The sequence below is a fragment of the Bombyx mori genome, chromosome 21, assembly GCF_030269925.1.
Source record: "Bombyx mori chromosome 21, ASM3026992v2".
NCBI classification, from domain to species: Eukaryota; Metazoa; Arthropoda; class Insecta; order Lepidoptera; family Bombycidae; genus Bombyx; species Bombyx mori.
The window spans coordinates 7,091,574-7,117,967 of NC_085127.1; the positions used below are offsets into that span (position 1 = coordinate 7,091,574).

The following is a 26,394-nucleotide window of genomic DNA, read 5'->3' on the forward strand; positions in this document are numbered from 1 at the left end:
CTACCGCCTCGTGCCACACATAGCAAACAGCTTTACCAGTTTTGTTGTCGTGGACAGTTAAATTGAACGTCCATAATTGCCGTTTATAAAAGGCTACAGAAGAACTTAGAGCTGGTGTTGGCAAACACTGCTGTAAATCAAATGTGTACACCTGTAACGTGTCATCATTCTTGCACATTAGCGTGTCAGCTCGTTTCATGTCATAGGCTTGATCAGCTAGCGTTTTGTGGTTATCATGTTGAAGTATGAGATCTATTTTAACAGATTCCTCTTGACACAACTGTATCTGCATCTTAAACTTGTCACAAGTGTAACAAGTATCGACACGCGGTTTTTTAAATGAAAGTCCTAATTTGTGAAATTCCTGACTATAGATTTTGATTGAAGGTGGATTATTCCGATCTTGACAAAATAACTCAAACATCTTTTGCATTGTTAAGTGAGATGGCAAATACTTCTTTGATGTAGACTTTCTCGTATAGTGACTTTCGTATGATGGAAATGACATGATATGTGTCTTAATTTCTAGGCGTTTTTCGTTTGATATCTTATGCTTAGGAATTGTTTTCCCTCGCATGTCATCAGTTTGAGTACCCCCTATGGATGATCTCCTTTTCATAGCAACTGTCTTTATAAAATTGTCACTTTCATCTAACGTTTTCATTAAACATCCTCGGCAGACAGGTTCACGTTTACCATGCACAGTAAAAAAGTATTTATATGTCTTCATTCTAAGCTTTTGCTTTTCAGGTTCAATAGCTCGTATTCTTTGCGTAGATTTATCTTTAATTTCCATTAAAGACGCCATGTATGCAGATCTTTTTGCATATGACCCCATTTGCCAATATTCTGTAAATATGGCATGCCTATCAATTAGTGGTATACGTTCTTTACATTTCATTCTGCAAACAGGTAGCTCTTTCATAGTGCGATCTGATATACATTTTCCTTTTAATGTTTTGTATGCCTGTCCTAAGTTACGTTTTAATTTTTTTTCTCTTTTTATAGTACGTATACTCTTTTTTGGAGACACATTAAGATTAATTGAAATTTCATCACAAGTACTTGAACTTGATGTGGTTGAAAGTCTCGGTAATTCATAACATGGATCTCGTACAGAATCATCACTAGAGAAGTCAAGTACAGGATGGTATGTTAAACTACTGACTTGACCTGATGATGTCGACGGTATAGGATCGTCTACCACTAGGTTCTCTGTGTTCAAAATCGACTGTTGATTTACATTTTCTAAAAAAGGACAAGACAATCATCTATTTATAATGATATAATATTGATATAATTACGTAATTTGCAAATCATAATTTTGAAGATATGTGAAAATATACCTTCATTGCTTTCCAGATGAGTGGATAACGCCATTTCAACTAATTTCTTGCATCTTTGAATATTCATCTTAAATAATTAAAATATTTAAGCACTCACACACAACTAACTAACACAACTAACCAACAAACTGTGCACAATCGACAACATTAGTAAATTAAAACCACTTACCGAAGTATTGTTTACGTTATAAATATTTTTAAGTAACTACTTTCTCTAAAGAAATGTTACATTTTGATGTTCTTTATAACATAAGTCAGACTTCTTACGTTAATAACTTTGTACTTATGGTGTTCCTTAGAACATAAGTCCAGTTATGTTTTTTAGTTCGTTTGACTATATTAGGATTTGATAAGGTTGATACAGAACGCCGCTTGAATACACCATGAAATACTTGAGTTTGATTTATGTGCTTTAGTCAGATTGTGTGTTGAGCAAAATGTAAACCGATGATGTAATAAAAAATAAACTGAAAATTTTGACTTATGTGCTTTAGTCTGCCGACCCTAGAATTAGACTACTGTAAAGTTCACGCATTGTCGCTTAGTCACGTTTGCCTTTCAAGCGTCGATATATGCCTAGACATTTCGATGTCGCTCGTTCAATAGATTATACCCGACCCGCATGACGTAAAACACCGATTCAATCAAGGTGAACTTGGAATGTTTGCTTCGATACTTCGAACTGTGTACTTTTACTTCTAGTATTTTCTAGAATAACCACAAATTTTGTGCGTAAGAATACTAATGAGTGTGTATTATTCACATTACTTACTGAAGTAACATGTGATAATTTGATTTAATATTTAGGGTACCTATTTGCAAATGCAACCTTTTCTAAATCGTTGAATTTCTCCAAAAAAAAAAATCCGGTACTGTTAAGAAAATAAATAGATATTAATACTAGAAATTAATAATTCTTACTGGTGGTAGGACCTCTTGTGAGTCCGCCGCGGGTGGGGGTACCACCACCCTGCCTATTTCTACTGTAAAGCAATAATACGTTTCGGTTTGAAGGGTGGGGCAGCCGTTGTAACTATACTGAGATCTTAGAACTTATATCTCAAGGTGGGTGGCGCATTTACATTGTAGATGTTTATGGGCTCCAGTAACCACTTAACACCAGGTGGGCTGTGAGCTCGTCCACCCATCGAAGCAATAAAAAAAAATACATGAAAGTTAATGTAGGTTTACCTGTGGACCTTCCATTTCTGTATTACTATTGATGCTGAAGCGAAACGTAGCTTCACCCGATGGTCCATTGCCACCGGTAGGAGTCGGAATGGAAATTTTCTGAAATGAATGAAACAACAATTGATCAAATAGCCGTTTCCATAACAAATATCAGTGCTTAAAACACGAATGTTTTCGTTTTGTGCTTATCATTATTACATTTAATTAATGCATATACTTATACGAATATTGTTATTCGTACGTGACTTTGTTGTGAGGACATTGAAATAATAAATTTCAAAACATTTTATTTACGTTTTAAATAACTAAGTAAATAAAAGTAAAACATACATTTAATAACTATTACAAAGAGGATTTTTTTTCTTAGATCCGTTGTTTTCATAACAAAAACTATAAAAAAAAATCTTAACCATCTTTAATGTTAAAGAGGGTTCATTATGTTTTTTTTTAAATTATAATACAATATTGACTTTAAACACGTGATTACTTTTATTAAATGTATGACGTAAGAAAAAAGATAAACAATGTTATTATTATACGCGTTGCCGAGACGGACAACAACAGATACAAAAATCATAAAATAATACCTATGTAAAATACGAAAGAATTACGACCTTTACAATTGCTCAACTCACTAAGTATCTGATGAATAATTCCAAGAATACGCGAATTGTCATTGTCAACATACGTAGGAAACCTGGCACGACATCTCCTAGTCATTAGGATCCAGTGAATCAATGACAAAATTAATGTATTGCTTCAATTTAAATTACTCTCATGAATATTAAAAGATGATACACCTGCCGCTCAATTGTATGCCAGTGACGAAAGTTCAGAATACTCCCACGACAAACATGCAACAGGTCTTATACTCGGAGCTCACAACCCATATTAGGGCGATATAGTAAAAGCATACAGTAAGTTTGAATACACAAGATAATTAAAAAGTTGACAACATTCTAGTAAGACCCTCATCGTCAGGAATGGTAATGTAGATGCGTGATTTTAGCATATTACAGCTATGCTTTATTGAAACAACTGTTACAAATGTATGTATGTATTTGAAGTTAATTTAAAAGTGTTGCTATTTTATCAGACGGTACTCAATCTATAAACAAGTATTTTTATTATTATTGTTTCCAACATGTAATGCTTTATGCGATTTTTGTTTACAAAATTTGCTTCTTTCATTAACTTTTTAGTAGTTTTTACTGGTGGTAGGGCGAATTTTTAGCCCAAAAGGTTAAGTACCGCCATTTTGTCTCTATTTACGGCGAAGCAATCATGCTTTCCGGTTTGTATGATGATATACCCTTAATGCAATTGACAATTTAAACAGTTGGCGTCATGTTTCAAGGTGGATTACATAAAGCATACACGTTGAGATGTCTATGAACTCCAGTAGCCACTTAAACCCAGATGGGCCAGAATGCGTAAATAAATATGTTAGGTACTCCATTACGTACGCGTACTTAGATACGCAATAATATTATTCAGTATTTTCCATTTTAAAATCAGAAAAAAATGTAGTAATCAAATACAGGTCAAGTGTTTTTTTCCAGGCGTGCTACTTTCGACATGCCCATGCTTGGTGTGGCCGCGAGCCACTTTGAGGTCGTAGCAGAATGTGTGCCAGCACTACAATGCCCGACAATTTAGTCTATAAAGGAATGCGGCTCAAAATTAATACTATGTAATTTAGTTCCATGTTATTTTCACCAGTACAAAACGGCTTCTGATTTCGGAAACTTCGAGAATATTGTATTTATCTATAAATTAGTTAATGAACTTCTTATCAGTTTCAAGGTCTTTTAGTATCAATTGGCCGAGCTACAAGAGCTGTTGTTGAAATTAGCAAAAAACTCACTAGAGTTTTCTCTACAGCTTCAAATATCAGCAGGTGACGCCAGAACATTATTTAGAGACATAGGCATTTAGCTATCACGCGAGTTAAGTTTGATAAACACAAGTTTTATATGGACAATAATGTGGAATTATAGAGCTAATGAGGAAAAAACCCGCTACGAACGGAGCGCGCAGTTAGTGTGGGTGCGCGCGGGGAGTGGCTTTCTCTGCAGTACGGCCAAGCAATATAAAGAGCGCCTCGCGATGGATACATTGGCATTCGGTGAACAGCCGTCTCGCCCGCATCAGCAGTTCCATAGCGTCTTCCATTGTTTTGTATCATTTCGTTGGCCGATTTTTCTTTTTATTGTCACTAATACAATAACTCACATGCATCTATTTATAGGCAATTAGTTCAATGAATTTGCGGATTTGTATTATGTCAAGGTCGACGGTTTGATTGTTTGTCTTCTAGTGAAGGTCGATAGGAATACCTCGGCGAGGGCCGGAAAAGAGGTGGGTATGAGGAAATGCGTCATATGTTTTTCAAGGCATAGCTCGAATGGCACCTAGTCGTTGTAGGAGGATACTTATCAGACAACGCATGATAGCTGCGTCGATAAATCGTGCCGTTACGTCATAATAAAACAGTTTCAGCTGTTTTTATTTAATGTGCAATTCGAAGCAGGGATTTTGTTCGCTGTGAATTAGCAATCGTGTACAGGCGATTGTAGCTTTTCTTGGTTACCTAATTTCTGAGCAAGCGGCGAACGGAACAGTGTTGCGAAGTGAGAGGCCGTCGCAACCGGTCCGACGACTCACTCGACCGAGAGATATACTACTACTTATTAGCAGCAAACAACTATAACATTTAAAGTTCAGTGTAACTGTAGTATGTCTAACTAATATATTATTGTCCAAGTGCGCGTCTAGCTTGTTTTACGTTAAAAAAAACCATTTTGATTCCGAGAAAAATATCAGAATACATTATGATATTAAGAATACCATTGTACAAGACAAACCCGGACGCAAAACAACCGGTCGTACGCCCCTACTTCGAGTTAACGCATTATATCTTATTGACGTAACAACGTAGAGGTGATATAGTCGAGACGATCTAATTTCGACTTTATGTCGTTCGAATAATGATACATTTTAGTTCCAATTCGAGAGGAACAAACATAGGTAGTGGTCGATAATAAAATGGTTCACTTCGATTCGTAGCGGAAAATCCACGCGCCCGAGTTGTGATCGCCTTCGTGTTGATTACTTGACGTATTTTTTCTTGTAATGAAGTATAAGCGTTTTTTAAAAGTATACATAATTATACTTGCTACGTTTTTTATTACTTGTCACAGATTGTTAAGAACTTTAATAATATTAATAAAATTTAGGCCAAAAATTTATCAGACGACTAAATTGAACTAAATTGTAAAGAAATAGCTTAAGTAAAAGCGTCAAAATACGTAAACGTGAATTATACAATCATAATAATGCTATTAATGTGGAATCGTGTGAATTGCTGTAGGGTTTTAAAAAAATATATAAATAAACACAACGAATGTAGGTACATAATCAACGTACAAGTATCTGACATGTTGATAAACATTCTGCGGCAAGCGATATGTTTATCTTTGTAATTATTCAACAAGAACTTGCTGTCTTTTGAAAAGGAAAACTTTACCACGTTCGAGATCGAAATTAAGAATTCGGCAACGGTCTCATCATAAGAAATTTTGTTCTAACACAATTTACTAACGGTAATAGTCACTTTCATCGTAGACACATTTAAAGTCGGAGTGAGTGGCCAGCTATTCGTGTGGTTTCTACAATACACTATTTGCATATTCGCCGACTTTCTAATGTACGATGCGATGCGGCCGCTCTTGTCGCAATCGTCGGCGGCGCGGTGAGGTAACAACGATTCATTTAATTATAATATGTGGAAAAAAACTGTATTCGAGTCTCGCGCATTGTTGTCATTGAGTGTACGCCACTCTAGCTTGGGTTTTTTCGTTCACTCGGCGGCCGCTGATTGGCTGATGCAGAACTTATTAAAAGTCACACTCAAACCAGTATACCTTGACTACGCGAATAGTATACCAATTACAATTTCAAAGCGAAACATACGATGCACTGAAATAATATGTATATCATTCTATTTTGTTATATTTTTAAACGAGCCGTTCTTTTAAGTTGTTATATTGCATTTTGCTGAGAATGCATATTCGTATTTTATCGTGAACCAATCTTAATGGGAACTAAATAAAGTACAGTTTCCAAAGTACCCGCCACGGTGAATGAACTATGTTAATTATTTTGCACGTGTACAACGATTAGATTGCATGGCATTTAGAATTTATCTAGACTTCATTATGATAGCTACAAAACAAAAGTATATATTTAAATAAAGTTAACGTAAAATTTTAATGCTTACGAAATTGTAAAAAGTCTTTGTTTTGGAAGTAAAGCCGAGAAGCAAGGATTCATTTCGATGCCGTTCTCCTTCGCGGTGCGGCGGCCGCTCGCGACCTTCCGGCAGAGGAGGGGTACCTCTCACCGGCGACGTGACTGCAACCACGGCCTTACGTTGCGAGGCTGTATCGAAACCTCTACGTAACGAACCTCTTTCAAACGTTGGTTACTCAACACTCGATAGGTCCGTCGAATGTCGATACGCAGCATACTCACTCGCCTTAGCACATTACCACCGACGGATCACGTGAACGACTTGCGTAACAAAATATTGCCCGGCACTCCTTTTGATACAACGTTGAAATACATAGAATTCTTTCATTATTGAGAAATAATTTAATGGTGAAATTCATGTTTGAATTGCGAAAATCAGTGATGTTATCGTTCAGTCTTTGTTGTCTCCGTAATCGATAACACTCAAACGGCTACTTTGTATTTTAAATCAATGCACGGCGATAAAATAATTATAATAATATAATTAAGTCACGTTCAAAATTCTTAACAAATGTAGTAGGTATAATGTTGAATTCGAAACAAACAATGGCAAGTAAAGGTGAATAGATGTTCACACTTCACACTATACAAAAGTAGAATCCATTATTTACTCACAGGCACTTTTACTGAATATTTGACATACAAGCATTGTTACATTTTTTAAATAGCAACCTAATTAAAAAATGTATAATATTGCGTAGTTACATTGCATGATATTAATCTTCGGATGCTCATTCTTAGTAACTGTCAATTGATCGGATGTTTTTATTTTGGAGAATAAATAAAATTATAATGAAAAACATAATAAAAGCATGACATCATGGAGCATGTAGAATGTATTTTTTTAGCCGCGTTACAGTTGTGTCTGTACATGTCTAAAAAAAATATCAATAATAAAAAATGAGACTGATAAACAATTTAAATTATTGAAAATAGACCCACACGAAAAGATACGATAACAAATGTAATGTAAAGGCCGACACGGTCAGTTTATTTACGAAACAAAGAACTGAACACACAAACATAATATGATTCGCCGATGTTTCACATTTCAAAGGGGATTGCCCGTATGTTATTTCCCCGAGTCTCCGAGGAAACAATTTGAAATAACTCGCTTATCACACTGTCCAAGTATACATAATATGTTCGTACAATAGATTGTTAAGCGAAATTACTGGTAGTAGTTACATGATCGATTTAAAAATCGATTTTAAAATACACTCAGTATTTAAAAAACTAAGAAATTCACGTTTATCGATTCAGCAACATACGCACATTGTACCGTGGAGACTTGATAATGTCGTAAGTATTTAGATCAAGGTGCGAAACACGCGTTCGAGAGTTGAGAATGGATCTGAGGAATTTTTGTTGAAGATCACGCTCGACATCATATCGGAGTAGTGCATACACGATGAAACAGAAGCTGACTTATTGATTGATAGACTTACAATAGTTAACATTTAAAGATCCGGGACCAGTTTCACATGGAACTTGGGCCATTATTACAGTATGAATGTCATGCAAAAAAAAAAAGATAGGACATTATATTATACAATACGAAATAATGGTCTAACACTATATAAGAAACGTAATATCAATTTGAATTTATTTTTCATCTTAGTAAGTTATTTATCTATTGGTTCCAGTAACCAGTTAATACCAGGTAGGCTAAGAGTTCGCTCACCCATCAAAGCAATAAAAATAAATAGAAATGTATCCGAATATTCTAGACTTTGGATTGGAACACATGATAACTTTGAGGTAGGAACCAAAGGTTCATCTTGCATAGCCCCAAATAATCCATCCATTGGTCAAGACCACGGCCCAAAACCGTTGTGTTTTTTTTTTTTAGGAATAGTGGAAGGATTCTTGATGGCTCGAAGGCTTTCCAGTTTCACCAGGACAGGCGTGCGGTCTTAGCCAGGAGCGGGTTCAACAACTCTTTTCTACCTCCAGTAATTGAAACGATAGACCTTAATGAGACATCAAACAATGGAAATATAGAACAAAGAAAATATTACACATGTGTTTCTAATAATTAAGCGTCAAGAATAATAGGCAACTTTGTTAACTTTCAAAGAACTTCTCAGTTATCGTGAATGTGTTATTATAATTAGGCTGAATAATTGGAAGCCTATCAGCTTACAATTTCATTGAACTTAGTTAAATCCGCGTGTAAATTTACCACTCATTGTAAAATTAGCATGTTATAATAATATATTGGAGTTTTTTTTAAAACTGGAAGATGCCAGGTAATGCACGATAAAGCAACGAAATTGGCTGCGAAACTATGCTCCACGAATAATTTAATATGTCACAGAGACAGACAGAGGTGCGCCGACTTATTGTTTCCAAACGGATATCTCAAAATCGAATAAACCGTGATGATTTATTTTGCATGCTACCGATAAAGACCCGAATGTTATAGTATATTGAACAATAATATTGCAGTAACTAGACATGCCTCGCGATAAGAACCAAAAAAGAAGATGTTCTGAAGGTTGTTATGGATGGTGAAACAAAAGAGAAATGTTATTCATAAAATAAATCTAAATTAGATAACTAGTAGACATCCTAATTCATCGCAAGTAGTAATATTAAACTCTCAATAAACGAGCTATTTTAGAGAGAGCAAACAGATTGTTGAAAAAAATGATTCAAGGACATTACGTAGGTATGCCTAAAACAACTTTTACGAAAAAATAAAATTTTAAACTAATTCAAAATAGAAACATCGTTTAAGGTAACTTATATTTTCGTTTAGTTGGCAATCAGAAAATGTAGTAACACAAAATTCGCATACACTTAAATAGTAACAAAACAATACACGGCACCTGGAACCATTTGGCATAGATAATGATACTTTGTTCCAGTTATTTACGTTCAAGGCGAATACAATGTATTATTGTTGTATTATGATTTTTGAAACGACAAAAATTTTGATAGATATAATATAAGTAATAAGCGCAACTAGAATATTTGAGTCGAGAGTTGTATAACGGGCATTGCGATTTACGATTGGCGGACAACTGGGCGAAAACAATTGCAAGACCGGTTCTGTACCAGTTGATAGTTCCGTGTTCTGTTGAACGCAAATAAAACGTCAATATTTTACAAAGAATAAAAGCGTACGCCCTGAATTGCGGACTTCTTTATTTTTTATTTATAGTGTACAAAAAAAAAGTCTCGTTTTACGAATCAAAACAAAATGTTGACCTTTTTATGTCGTGACCAAAAATGGCGTAGCAAATTATGATTTAAATGGAATTTAAATTAAATGTGCACTTGAATAGCTCACGGACCACTTGCTTGCAACGTCTAAGCCGACGCCCACCTTGAGACACGAGATGAAACGTCCATTGTATTGAAATAACGGTTTCTCTACCCTCCAAACAGTATCTCAGGTTTGGCTTGTTGCAGTTGTCGGTAGGGATAGAACATTAACTCGTGCTGTTTAACGGAACGATTATTAAGAACGTACAGTTTTGTTTTCAAGTTCTTGATAATGTATCAATAAGTCAGAAAACAAAAAGAGTAGACGCAACAGCAGCTGCTGTTTGTTTGAACGTTGTAGCGACTAGGATATGTTAAATTCGGTTCAAAATATGTCCTATTTTACATTTTGATCTATGAGTACCATTGAAGAATTTTTTTTACCAGTTGTATTTTTTTTCTTTGCAGAATACAATTATTCCTAAGAGAATAAGCTTGTTTTTAGAAAAGTCGGCAGGAGGTAGTATCGAACAGCAGTGAATGTACAGTGTCTATAGTATTCATAATTTACCCTAATTATATTTTAGTGTTTTAAATTTTTTATTAACAATTAATTATACCATGTGTAATTTAAATAGTAATGTATTTTTTTATATCTAGTTACAAGTGATGCTCCAGTTTGACGTTTTTTAGTAAACGTTTTGAGTTCACCGAAACAAAATAATAGGAACAACCATTAAGGAAACTTAAGCAATGCTCGGTTTAGTCACATTCAATAGACGTGTCTCTTTCAAACGAAAAATAGGTTTTGAGGTGAAGGTCACACCGAGTTGCAAGCGTGAATTTAATTTTTTTGAACTTTATTACTAATATTTCTAAAGCATTTGTTAAATGTTCAACATCTATTTCTCACTGATAGGCAGTGTACAATATATGATGGCTAGTTAATTCTTATTAAGACCATGAAATAAACTTAGTGGTTTAACTGAAGTTCAGAACAGTGCTGCAAGAGACTGGCAACTTTTACCCGACTTACGCAATATTGCCAGGTACAATTTACTATCGACACTCCACGAGATTTCGTAATATAAGCAGTATTTGTGGACTACATTCTGCTTCTAGTTATCCTTTTTAGGCACATAATATCTGGGAGCTCCAAATCGGAGACTTTTTTTAACACATCCCTCGTTTTATTGGTGACTTTTTAAACTAAAGCAATTTTGTCCAGAATCACGCCTTATACATAGTCCAATTTAAAATACAGTAAAATATTACAGAGAGAAATACAGTAAAATTTCAATGGTGCTAACGACATTTTCAAGACAAACTTGCATGCAAGTACCAAAGACGTTGGATCTATAAAATCAAGCACATTTCAATTGTTAATAGCAGATAAACATTTTTTTTTTCTAAACATTATTTCGTAATAAAAATAAAAAAACTCACATATTGCTACAAAACAACACAAACAAGGAACACAGATGTTATCAGACGAATAACATTTCATTTGGCAGGTTTAAAATTCTTTTACCACTAAACTACGATTTCATTCGAGTGAAAGCTGTAGAGCTAAGCAAGACTCGCTTTGTCTTTTATTTGGACGTTTTAAGTCAAGTACAACCATTTAATACATATTTGGGAGGTTTGAATGACGTTGCTAAATGATCGTTGTGCAATGTTACTTTTGCTTTTTTTTTTTTAAATCTTTAGCAAGAATCGAATTGAAATATATTTTTGAAGAAATTCGTTACGGCGTTTTTTTAGTTTTATAAATAGTTTATTTCACTACTGTCGACAGTTGCGTTTCAAATGAAATCGAAGTCAGCCTAGGCATTTAGCATGTATTAGGTGAATGGATGATGACTTTAGATAAATGAACGTTGAATGAATAAGTGTTAGTTTGTACGTGACAGACAAACCCAAGTATTTTTGTCCAATGTTTTGAATTTTGGAAAGGTGAAACTTTAGCATCATAATCATAAATTAAAAATGTTTCGTAATCAAAATAAAATGTTACACTAAGAAAATAGCCAGAAAATACCAAAACATAATTAAAGTTGTTCATTGGTAAGGCATCAAAGACTAGGTCTATCGTGGAAAAAACGTTTGTATAGTCTAAATAAGTGTTTTGGGGACTTTGGATTAAAAATCAAAACATTTGTCCGTTATATATGTACATATAATTATGTCACAAATACACTCGGGTAAACAATAAGAAATTAAATAGCAACTTTGTGACGCATAATAATATTCAATAACAATTAATCTAAATTAACGTGAATTACATCATGTTTATCTAAAGCATTAATTAAGTGTAGCTCTCGGGACGATTTATACACAAGTGTGCCAGTACAAAATTAAGAAAAAAACACTATTAAATCTGCAACAATTTAAAGCTTTGCACTCGTTATCGGTGGGGTTATTGTTAAGCACTTTACAATGTCACATTGCACGCACCGATGCATTCGGTGATCTCATTCGATATAAATATACTTCAAAATAACATTTATCTATTCACAATAAAATAGTGCCTTTTTTGTAAGTTCGCGCGCACTAATCTCCACAAAGTCTGCTTTAATTTAGAGAGCGTCTTCGATTTCCATGATATTGGATCGCATTGTTAACTTTCTAATAACACTAGACTTTATACGGCATTACAAATAAATATTATGATTATGATCACAATTTATCTGTCTCGTACATGCGATACCATTGCGAGGTAGCTTCGTTATTTTGAAACTGCAATCGCATTTATGTAATGATCTCATAATAGATATTACGTTAATTTATTCTTCGTAGTTTGTTTTAAATATATTATATTTATTACATTAATGTGGCCGTCCGTTAATTACAAGTTGTCATTTTAATTTAGCGCAAATTGTTTCATACGTCTATGGCGGAATCGTGACATAAATCAAACGAGTACAGGGGAATTGAAATGAAAATACCTAAGAATCAGTTTGTGCTTTTTACTGTAAAGTTCCGAAAAATTTTTTTTACTATTATGGGTCTAATCGTTCGTGACGAAGAAATGTAAAATGAATTAATCAAACACGAAGGCATCATTTTGTTTTGATCATGTATTTGACGGGCAGAAATTAGAGCGACGATATGGAATAATGCATGGAAATATTCCGTTGTTATTTGCAGCTGTACCGCGTATATCATTAACTTGAAAGGTAATGATATACGCGATGGAGTTTTTACATCTTATGCAAACGATTTTTCAAGCACTTCAGTAGAGGAACTTAAATCTATTCATTTTATTTGCACTTCCTCATTGGGCATCGAAAGCGGTCTTAGGTGCGTACGATGGACATGCGACATTGGAGCACACGACAACTTTCCCTACTTCAATGGAAAACAACGTAAAAACAAGTTATTTTACGTGCAAATTCTGAAAATCGGACACGATGATTTATTTTCATACAGGATTTACTATTTCCCGCAATTTAATACATACAGATTTTTAATGATTCTGACAAAACGAATTTTGTAGGAATTTTAAAACGAGCACGATGATGATCGTTATGAATGTTCTGTGATTAATCTTTGTGTCTTGTTTGTGTGACGTTAGCATTGTCCGAGAAACGTTTTAAATATCAAAATTAAACGAGGAAATTCAACGGACCAAAGTTTTGTACTTGACGTTAATGATTACTCTAGTGTCCTTAATGCTCGAACGGCTCTTTCGCAAAGGCCGTTCGTCAGAATTACTTTGCCAATACTTCTTTGGTAAGTCTAAAATTAAATGACCCTATCGACACCGTTGTGGAATTATAATCGCTGCCTGTGTAAGGAGAAGCAATCGGACACTATTAAATGACGAAAAGTGAAAGTTTGAGAGAATGAGCTCCACTCGATAATGATCGATCGTGAATTTTTTTACTGGTTACGCATTAAAAGACCCTCAACGTCCGCCTAGAAGAATATTATAAAATAAAACTGTGACATTAGGTACCGCTAACATTATTTAGGTTAATGGAAGTTTAATTCAAACTAATTTGTTTATTGAAATGAATAATCTAACAAACATTCAATACCCGTTTTAAATATTCAAAGGCAATCATTCTTACGGAATTATGTTATTTTTTTGATGGACATAATTTTTTACATCAACAACAAATCTATTTAATAAGCTTATAACTATTTTATTGGGTATTATTTGACCTACTTTATTATTCGTTTACAATATGACAAAGTATGAGATAATTATGCATTGGTAATTTTTTTTATTTTTCCCAATGTCTGGGTTATAATGTCCTCATTTACAAGGCGAGATACGCCCAAATCCACAGTGGCATCCACTTGGGTCCAATAGTTAAAGCACGCGCTGCGAAGTGAAAGTGAATAGCGCGCACGTACGAACAGCGGAGCCCCAATAAGACGACACTGTCCGCCGTCCGCATACTTCTTCAATTACCACCAGGAAATCAGAAACTTTTCCACCTAAACGCCACCAGAGCCTTTGGTTGTGACTGCCCGCCCGAACATAGAATAGGCTTATCTTTTGAGACTGGTGAGGGTCTGTTTTAAAACCATAACTTACCAAACAAATAACCACATACAAAGTTCTGACTTGGTCAATAGTATTTTATGGAAATAGCATTTTTCGATATCCCGATCGACATTAACAGAATTGAGAGAATTCATTTTGTATTACGCACGCAGACACACAAACACAAAAAAGTTTAAAAAAAAAAAACAGTCATTCAAGTGTTGAGAATGAAAAAATAAAACAAGTTGGCCTAGATACATGCATACGAACAACCAGATATTATAATCTTCACGGGATATAAACGAATGTTTCACCAGCCCTGACACCATGGTCAAATCTCAACGCGTGTAAGTAACTGACCTTAGTATTGATACTACTAAGGCTTTTTTACATTCGTTCCGCTATTAAGATCGCAAATTACCCTACAATGAACTCCATTGGTGAATATTTGAAAATAACGATCTTCAACTATCCACAAAATGGTGTTTGAGCGAATGAAGTAAACCAAAGAACTAGACTAGATCTATATCTGTACATAGTACTATGCTGCAAATACTAACAGCATTCATTATTTAACACCATCTATTTCATAACGACAGACACCTAAATACAAGACAATGTAGCTAATTGCGTTGCCCCGCTAAAGATATAGATCTAATGATATCCACATTCAAAATTATATAAGGTGGCTATAAAATCAATTATAATTGGCATTACCCACTGAAACTTCACTTAATTATATAACTAAGCTGAATATTATTTTTGTATCAATTTCGCAGTTACAGTTATACATATTTTGGGACATGAAATGTGTATAATACGTAAGCGTTGACATACACGGTCTATATCAATGCTGTGTATTTTAGTAGTTTACACAAGCAATTCGTCGTGACAATATAATTCGCTGTAATTTTCTTCTGTAATGGTCATTCCGTGATAACGTTAATTTAACGCATATTTTTACCTTGTCCGCTTTCTACATAGACTAGGCCAAGTTTATCTAAGAGTTTGAAGACAATGGACCAGTTAGAAAGACTTAATAAAGAGAGACAAACGTATCAAGCTTTTACTAATGTAAAATTATTGCAAAGTGACGTGGCGCAGTTCGTGTATCCCCATAACAAGGATGAAACATATTTAATTTTGTTCCTGCAAATATTTGATTTTTGAACTTAGTAACGTAGTAATTAAGTTTAACTAAAATTTTATTAAAAATACATGTCTTACGGTTGGAGTAAATAATGAAGTAAGCGACACCTATTTTATTGACCTTTACTTGAACATAGTTACATGCCAGAAAGATCACAGCACCATAATTAATTATATTTTATGCCTAGAGATTACTAATGCGATGATTCTTAAACAATCTTTGCTTGGTTGTTGTTGTTAATGATTTTCTTGGAAATTTTTCAATAAGTTTTCGAGAATCAGTATTTAATGTTATTCTATATAAAGTCTTTCTCCTAAAATTACGTCCACTTTCACGCTGAATCCTGTTTTGTCGATTGCAATGTTTGGTAAGTCGTTCGTGGAGGCAGTAAAGTCTTGGGAGGACAATGACCTAATCGACACAAATTATATTTAAACTTACACTGTGATAAGCCTTAAATTTTACAATGAAGAGTATCGGGTTCATTGAACATGATTGTGATGCGAAAGCTTTCATTACATGAACTGAAAACAGCTTTCGCAATAGATTAAGTCGACAGACATAATATCTTGAAGATTTTACTTAACTAATGTGGCGGCATAATATCTTGAAGATTTTACTACCCTAACCTACTAACCCTCCCCCCAGTTATAGGTATACAACAAAGGAAAGATCTTCCACCGAGTGATATTTGCTCGGTAGACCGAAGGTCCATTGTTGTTGTTCGGAACTTGTATATATGCGAGCTTATCTTGAAAATGTCGTAAACGAGATTCAGGCATCTGTCAAATATCTTGCGTTATATGATTGCTACCCGCCACAACTAGCACATTTGGCCTTTTGTATCGATAAGTATCCGCAGATATGGGTAAAAAAAGGGAATAAAACCATTACGTAAGACAGTATCGCGAGTGGCGAGGTAATAGTGCCACAAAGAGGACAACGGCCGTCGCACCTGGGAGGTGCAATCCACAAGCGCCCACAGACGACTGGAACTGTGGCTATTTTTAACATACTTCTCTCTATCTTATTTACTATTCTGGTCTGCGACTCATTGAATTGTGGTTATTATGTGCAAGTTGGAAATGTGCCAACGTGTGTCGGACCTAACACACCGATATAAAGATATTCGAGGAATGATGATGGCAAAGCGTTTTCAGAAAATATCATTAATATAGGGAAATGAAGACTGTGCGAAATCACTCGTGCTCGCGAGTTTCAAAACGTAACATAAAACAATAGCGTGATGGTGGAAAAATAAATGTTGCAGAATAGTGAACAAATATCAATCAATATCCCACACAAAACCGTGGCATGAATTCTTAAATTTACACGAAATTCAATTCATCGTGACCAATGTCAAATGAACTCAATTATGTAAGTAGTGCACCTTGATATTTAATGTCAAGATTTAAAAAAAATCATTGTCAATTTTACAGGAAGCGGGATAAAGTTAAACACGACATGTTTGTTAGATTTTGAATAAGGCCGTCGAGGTCGTTTACATATGATACGGGCAAGTGACTCGACGAGCAACAAGAGAAGAGATCACGTCAAACCGGCGGCAGGCGAGGCGAGCGGTGGCAACAAGCAAACCGGTCGGAGGCGCCTGCCGTCGGACGCGGGGATCGACCGGGTATTATCACTTTGTAAACATTATTGTATTTGCTTCATTTTTGCGATGAATACTGTTGCCTAAATACCATAACTGATGTACATTCATGATGATGTCTTTAACATCGACTTGAAGGCAGCTCATAATAGTGTTGATGAAATTATATTTTCAGTGATATTCGTTTTATTGAACAAGTTTAAGCGTGCCATGCTATCAATATCGTTGTTTTGTTAAATATTTAATTTATACTTTTAGGCATTAAACTTATTAAGGCCGGATATCCTTAATTTCAAATGGTCGAATTGAATTTAAATTTTTTTTTTTTCTAATGTAGCATAATAACGTGACCACTTTTAAGATAAGATTACTTTAAATTATTTATTCAGAAATTAGGCTATCCACAAATCCGTACAAAAGTTTGTCTTGCAAAAAACAAATGCGATCTTGTTTGTTCTGATGACGAGATTTATGGTATCAAGTGCATATTTAAAATTACACTGACAAAAATGTCGACATGTGTGAAGGGAAAGGGAGCAGCCGCTGTCGCGAGAAAAGTTTTAGGTAAAAAACGTTAGTAGATCACCGATCGCACCATTACGCGCAAATCGAAATCGACAAAGTGGGTCATCATATTATTTCGCAAGCGTATCGAGTGCCGCAAGCGTTAACTGGTACGCTCGAGGCGAGTCAAGGCCCGAGCGACGAAGAGGCCCCAGACTTCGGAAGGCAGCTTTTTTTTTTTTTTTTTTTTTTTTGTCAGGAGGAAATCGCCGGACTTCCGCCCTTCACTGGGGATGGAGGGCGGGGCATGTCGGAGTCGAACCGACTAAAACCTCCTGTCTCTCAACAACCAACGTCCAAACCTCGCATGAGACAAAACTCATGAAAAGGCAAGGGGGGAAAGTGAAGCGTTTAGTGCGGAGCACATCTCTCCCATCACCCTCCCCCTCGGGACGCCGGACTGGCGGTCGTCGGCGCCACGACCACCAGCCCTCTCGGTTCGGAAGGCAGCTTAGGACACTTCTTCAATGGCCTAACCTTCAAATTGTCAACTGAGTAGATCACGAGTCAAACAGAGATAACTAGTCTATCTATGACTGTAAAGGATTACCATATAAACGTGAATGTCGTGCGATATAATGGTGCAAGTTCGTGTTTAATTGTATAGGAATTACTGGTGATAGGACCTCTAATGAGTCCGCGCGGGTAGGTACCACCGCCCCGCCTATTTCTGCCGTGAAGCAGTAATGCGTTTCGGTTTGAAGGGTGGGGCAGCCGTTGTGACTATACTGAGACCTTAGAACTATATCTCAAGGTGTGTGGTGCATTTACGTTGTAGATGTCTATGGGCTCCAGTAACCACTTAACATCAGGTGGGCTGTGAGCTCGTCCACACAGGTAAGGATTTAAAAAAAAAAAAAAAAAAAAACACCAAGTGGGCTATGAGCTAACCCAACCATCTAAGCAATAAAAAAAAATTGAAGAAAACTTCTGTGTTAGATGTTAATACAGCCATCTCCGCGGACAAGGAAAACACCAACATTTGTCTGCTGACGCAATAAAGCGTGTAATATGAAACATTACAGAATTCACATCTAACAAGACTGTCTAAAATTACATTTCTCAATGTTCATTTCAAATGTCCGAATTGATAAGGTCATTGAGTTATGTAAACTCATCCGCATAAGTACATGCATTTATTACGTGCAAGCGGTTAGACGTTTTAAAAATAATACACATTTATGATTCGAATGTTTAACATCTTTCGAATTGGTACAAATCGACGATTACTCTCATGTCGACACGCGCCGTTAGTTGCGGCAGAGATATGGCAAACAGATAATACGAAACCTTACACTGAACTTGACACACGAACGAATTTACGGCAAAAAACGTTACCTGTAAGTTACAGAACCGAATGGTTCTCTCTCTGTAAGGAGCATCGACCTCTACGATATTATATTTTCATTTGTGCTAAATAGAAGCAAGGAAACTGCATTAACATATATTAAGTATGTGATATCGCGGGGACAATGTTAACCGTTTAATTTGCTATTCTGCAATATTATTTACTAGTATGAGCTTGTATTTTTTTTTATATGGTATAATTGAAAAAAGATTTATAAATAATATTATAATATCGAACTTACCCCTTCATTTCCGGGTAGGAACTGTATTTTAGGTTTAGCTAATCGGTCCTGAAACAAAAGAAAATATTATATTAAACATTAATGTGCTGGTAGAATTATTTCACATATTGTGTAACGGTTCTATTGTATGATAATAATACTCCGAATACTCTTCTCCCTGGTGGGCAACGGCTTGGCTGATGTCCATGGGCGACAGTAACTAGTTACTATCAACAATGGAAATAGAAAACTCAGTACGAAGGATTTTAGTGATAAAACATAGTGTCAGGAGGGTACAACAAGGCTTGTTGTTTTATTATAGGTACATATGATTTTTCATTTGCAAGTGAGCATAATATTTTTAATGCAATCTTAACGATTGGCATAGCCTTAGTACAATAAACAACGCTTCCAAAGAACGATGTTATTTACAATACATATAAATCTCCATATTGAACAGTAAATTTGTACTTATTTAATTTCATTGGAATGATTAATAGCTTCTGGGTACGTAGATGAAAAGTACGTAGGAAAACACGTAATGATTCTATGACGCAAGGTCTAAGCCAGGGATTACAAGGTAAAATATGCAGTGCGTTCGAAAATTGCAATGTCAACGATCATCCATAATGTTTATTTAACAATAACGTTTGAAATTATAAACGCGAACGAGTTGAATATCAAATTTATATCATAACCTAATAAAAACTTTGTAATTAGACGACATGAAGCCAAACTTGTTGAGCAACAATTCGAGCTGGCCACAATGAGCAAGTGTCGGCAAACCGTGCCATTGCACAACCGGCGATGGTCGAACGCGAGAAACATAACTAGGCTGGGCGGCAGTGCTAGTGATGTAAACTTCTTAAAATTGCTTTACTTACTTAACCAGACAATCTGAAATCAAACGCTTGAAGGAGGTTACACGTGATGCTAAGGCTGGCTGGTACTTTGCACAGAGAGTGAGTCTGGCTGTCCAACGAGTTAATGTAGCCAGTATCTTGGGAACTGTGCCTCCTTCAAGCGCATTGGAAGATTTGTTCTACTGTGTGAGTTGATTTATGTTAAAATATTTTGATTTGTAAACAATTAATTATTAAACAAAATATAGTTTATTTACATTTAACTAAAGTATGTAGGTACCCTTTTTGTTCGATAAAAATGTGAAAATAATTGAATAACATGCAATATTGTTGTCTAGACGCGGCGATGAGTGGAAATTTTTTTTTTTTTTTTTTTTTCCTACCTAAGCTGATAGCCCTAGCGGCTATTTCAGCGTAACCCTAACTTTAGTAGGTGAGCTCACGGGGCTCAAACCTGACGATGTTGCTAACACGAACCCTAGCAAGAGTCGTGCTTCGCAGAATCTACCACCGGATCGGAAACGCGACCCACTGAGAAGATCCGGCGAGAAACTCAGTGGGCTGTGTCTGAGAGTTAATTTACTCGTCGAGCCCTTCGTCGCAAGCGACGGGTTCGACGAGAACGGTGACCGGTGCTTGAAGTACCTAAAAGCACCGTTAGTGGATCGGGAGGATCCGAGATGACGTGTTTTGGGCGACGTCGACTGCTTTCCATTCTGTCCGCAGGATCGGGAAGAGTGGAACAAACTAAAACTAAAGGTAACCAACTGTGCATCGGAAGGGTACACCGCGCGCGAAACGGAAGTATTTAAAGTTACTTAATGAATCGTCAGTTGAAGAATTTTTCATTTTATCGAACGTCCCTAGTTTCCAAACATAATCGTTTTCCAACTAAATGTTCTGTTTCAAGATTGAAATTAATTGCAAACGATAAACCAGTTCATCAGCAAGGTCATTTAGGCATTAATATTCCAAGAACAATTTGAAAAGTTCGAATATGGGATTATATAAATACCTTGTAAATAAAATATGATAGTTTACATTTCCCAGAACTATGTATTCAGGTACGCATGTCTATGAAACCAATTTGAAAGAATCAATAGACTTACCCAACAACCTAAAATTTGTTCAAAAGATAATCCAACACATAACCCTAATTATATTCTTATATCCCAACATACCAAATCGTTTTATGACAAAATTTCTATATGTAACACCTACTACTAGTTAGACAATTATTATTTTAGAACGCCAAAAAGTATACAAAAGGAATTATGGCCTTGGGTTGTTGGATCGCTGCGTTGTAGAGTGAAGCAATAAAATACCTGCACAACGTGACCTTAGCGGAATAAGCTTGTGACCTTTAACGAAAAAAAAAAAAAAAAAAAGCTTTCAAGCGCTTTCAACCAAAAGTCTACCCGAGAAAACTAATTCGCAATTAAGATTAGAGGACTCATTTTTTATTTGTTGGTAGAGTATTCAGATGCAATATCAATTTAAATGGCATTTACCAAGGCGTACCTAATTCATTTTTAATGCGTTGTTGTTTTAGCAAACAAATCACTGAGTACCTAACATATTTTTATATGAAGGTAGGTTTTATAGGAAGGTGAAGATGTTAAATGTACACACATAATAAAAAGGTAATTAAGCACGAATTCATAAGATCACTTGTTATTTACACACAAATTATTTCCTGTACGTTATGAATCGTAGATTGTTAACAAACAATGATATTAATAACACGCCGAACACATTATTACTTAAATAAATTTTATAAAGTGAGCAAGCGTAGAGTGAAACACCTGCATATTAATTTTATTAACCAATGTAAACACTGCAGTAAAATTAAAAACAAACAGCGTCGCTTTTGTTTATTTTGTATTTCAGTAATGGTATCATTTAATTTATCATTCGTCAAGATTATTAACTTAAAGGTCAGTTTCTCGTTTGGCAAGAAAGCGTTGATTTGCAAGGTGCCACTAAAACCATACGGTTATTCGATTAATTCTGTACATGATTAAAGTTCGCAAACTCGAATGGCACAAATTCCTCCGCGGAACCATGTCACTTTAACATGTTAGCTTAAAAATATTCAGAATTGGTAAATGTCTTGCAGTGATTACGTTTTACCTATAGATTACGAATTCCTCTTTTATTATTATTCCTCAACAGAGCAAGTACTTGTTAGACAATTCTAAAATAAAATTATTATGTTTGCTTTAACGTATTGATCATTGAGCTGAGAGTACTCAAAGGTATATTATACAGCAACTGGCTGTATTTCTGACAACTATCAGTGACAGTAACCATTAATTACTACCAGCTAGGCCGTATGCGGTTCTGTTTACAAAAGTAATTAAAAAAACAAAAAAGAGAGATTTAATCCAAATATCAACTGTGGTGTAAAACTATATTCTGCATTAAATATTCTTTTATGTCATGGGTTGTGTTGCGTTCATTGACTCCACATATACAGTTGTTTGCTTCTATAGCAACCCTCAATTTTCCCCATTCAAAAATGTCCGTCCCTTTCCATTATAGAAGCTAAGGATGCGGCATTCTTAAGGGTCGTAAACGGTGCCAGCCTTCATAAAAACATCACATAATTCCTACGTTCATTTTCTATGTTTACTACCGTTTTACGCCTTTATGGGATGCCGCCAATCGTCCATGTTTATTGTATGAGCAAAGAATTATGTACCCAGGACTTACATTTAATGTTTTGTACAGAAACTGCAAAGCAATTTAAGGTTTCACTGGGGAAAAGAAATTTTAGGCGAGACTGTCTTGTCTGTATTGGTTGTGGTACGGGTTAGTGGTGGGGCATCTTATGAATCCGCCTGAATAGGTACCCCACCAACCTACCTATTCCTATGTGAGGCAGTAATGCGTTTCCGTAAAAAACTGCGTCGTAAGTTCGTACTACACCCATCTAAGCAATAAAAAAATGATTTCAAATCCTTAACTCATTATAGAAAGTGTTAATTTTCCTGTTAATGGTTCGCTTAATGATTGCTGTTAACATTGCTATAATTGCATATTTATGTGCTCCTTCACTTTTTATGATAAACTATTGAGTTCTGATTGGTAGCGTCTACTTTAGACAACATGAAATTATATTCTTTGAATAGAATACAATGGGTAATTCGAAGAGATTTCCGAGAGTAGAACATCTGGTTGCCAGTAACAGCTCAGCGCGCGACCAGGTGCCAAGGCTTGGAGGGACGAAGGGTGCGACGACCTCGGTCCCTACAGCGCGTGTTCACCGTCACGCGTACATCAGATGTCATTCATCACATGCCATTACTGACTCTGTGATAGATACCATAAGGATCACATTGATAAAATTTACATATATGTTACAAAAATCTTCGACATGTTTTAAATAACAGATCACAGTGAAATTATCCAATGCTGCTGGGTAAAGATTTCAGTTTATTTAATAGATGTTTTTATGTTACTCGTTGGCATTATTGAATAGATAATATACCTATGTAGTAAGTAATACTTGTCAAGAGATGTGGATTCTTTTTTTACTTGTGATGTCACCACTAATTTTGTTTAAATTTTATTTCGATTTTAATTTTTTTTTTGTATATTGTACTCTGACGGCTTTCAAATATTAATATCATGTTGTAAGTAAGTAGGTAGGTTGGTAAGTCTTTTATTGAGTATGTACATCCGGTGTAGATACCTACATTTTTCGGCACGTGAGACAATATGTACAATGTATTTTATTAACGATGAAATTGTAGCGACAGTTTACATTTACGAATTCAATTCCAATAATAAGGTTAATAATACACGACAGATCAATTTTAATTTATCTAGTACTAAAGCCTTGTTCGGACTAGGCGAGTATTTTAGTCGAGTACCGAGTAATTTAGTGGCTAAACTACTCGCTACTGGCCCGAAAAAATAGAACAAAATGGATTGACTTGATTAAATTGTTTACGAACCTACTCAACTAAATTTTTGGTGCTCAGACACATTTAGCTACTAAATTACTCGGTACTCGACTAAAATACTCGCCTAGTCCGAACAAGGCCTTAAAGTTAGTGATGCATCGTTCAATAAAATATGTTTCTGGCAATTTTTGGGTCGGACACCCATTTGGTTTAACAAAAGTGATTCATTTCTTTCAATAGTTGGTTATACCCAGGAAAAAAGACCAGGTGGCGCGTACACAAAGCAACGACAAAAAAACCTAAACCTGCCATAAGTTAACTTAATGTAAAGGATTTTGATTTTTATCTGCCTACGTTAAATGTCCAGAATCGTTTAGCACACAAAAATAATGTGTGCCCGTGATCACGGTCAGAAACCATCGCAATCTAACACGTGCATGGACTGGGGAATCACAATAAAGTGGCTTTGCGCCTTATACGCCCGTTAAAATTATTTATTTTAGTTAGGATTACAGATTTAGCTCTTTTGTTTGAGTTTTATAGAGCTTTTTGTATTTCGTTTATTTGGATATATGAATTATGATTACATATTATTATATTAATTTATAATTTTGGTTATTTTAACCACTAACGATTGTTATGAGTTTTAGAAATAGTTTTAGTATACAATCGTTGCAATGGTAACAAGAGTAAGAGTACACAATAAGGCATTTCTTGCCATGCTATAAAAGACAAGTCGTTCCTTTTATACCTACTCGTTCTCGAAAAAGCTATATTTTATAACTTTACTTATAGGTTAGTCTCTCGAGGACTTTCCAATTTATTTTTTATGTGTGAAGAGTCTTCCATACAGTCCCATTTGATTTGTTTGGTATACCCACTTTTTTAAGCAGTTTACAGTTATAACTACGACATCTATTCGGCTTAACCTTTGACTAATAATTACGTACAGCTATATTATTTCCCTAAAATCAGGTATTTGTACAATAGGTCTTTACATTCGTTTCATATCTATCCTATATCTTAATGTTTAGGATTTCGTTTCAGGACTTCTGAATTCTCGAAAGCCAAACCAAGAAAGAAAGCAATTTCTCTTTTTTTAAGTAATTCAGCGGTAAATTTCACCTCTGACGATATTAAAACATCACAGCGGCTGTGCACCAGATTCGCTTTCCTAGTGAGCGTACAGTTTGCGATACTAAGCTAAAACGGAGAAAAGACTTCATTCTTAAGATAGACAGCGTCATTCATTTTGTGTATGCACTGTAGTACGAATCTAACATGGATTTAACCGTTTCTTCATGCGTCTTAGGTAAAATATCGGTGAAGTTTATCATAAAAATCAGTTGGTACTTCAGGGAAGAGCTCTGCCATAACACAATAAGCTTGAATGTGGTTTCAACTCAATCGTTGTTGATTGGGGGACGTGCTATGTTTGTCTTTACTATTTGACCAAAAGTTTAAAGGTTTGTCTACTTGTAGCATAAGATTTCGCGTATTCCGTAACTAGGACGTGACAGAAGGTAATGCGAATTGAGCAATTTCAAGCGAAATTCTTTGATGACGGTTTATACTATGTAAATTAAAAGGTTATCTTAGTGATTTTTTATCATTAATATATCTCGAAAAGTGAAGAAGACGGGTTATAAAGAACAAGTTAGTTATGAAAAGAAAACTTTTGCCAGTGAAATCATATTATACTCACAATCAGTATAATAATCTATGAATACATTACCAAGATCTCACTTCCTCAGCTTCCGCCATGTGTGAATTTTTATATATTCTAATGAGGTATCTACTACTAACTTTACGTAACTTAACGGAGACATAATTAATGAGTTTTAAAAACACAACAATTACAGTGTCTACGTGTACCAAAACAAAATTTGATTTTTAATAAAATGTATATATTTATTATAGCTAGTTCTTGAGTAATTTTCCATTATAACGTACACTTCAAAACCTATAAGTCTACTTGGATGAGTACCACAGGGAGGCATCAGATTTAAACGGGCAGTAATTTTTCACGAAACTAGAGATCGGTCTTGATAACAGCCAGTTCAGCTGATTCTCAAAGGACAGGTTACATATATGTCACGCACGACGGACTATTTGTCAAAAATACGTCCATAATTCCTCCTCCCCAAAAAAGACCCTACAACCA

General features: G+C 35.2%; 1 protein-coding gene across 1 annotated transcript in view; it reads right to left on the reverse strand.

The window, feature by feature from the left end:
- The window catches only part of LOC101740554 (RNA polymerase II elongation factor Ell), a 60,519-nt gene that overhangs the window by 27,680 nt on the left and 6,445 nt on the right, over window positions 1-26,394 (reverse strand). The window contains exons 2-3 of the mRNA XM_038018580.2: window positions 19,478-19,525; window positions 2,538-2,636 (exon numbers count right to left, since the gene is read on the reverse strand). Of these exons, the coding sequence (XP_037874508.1) occupies window positions 2,538-2,636; window positions 19,478-19,525 (147 nt within the window). The remainder of the gene's footprint in view (window positions 1-2,537; window positions 2,637-19,477; window positions 19,526-26,394) is intronic.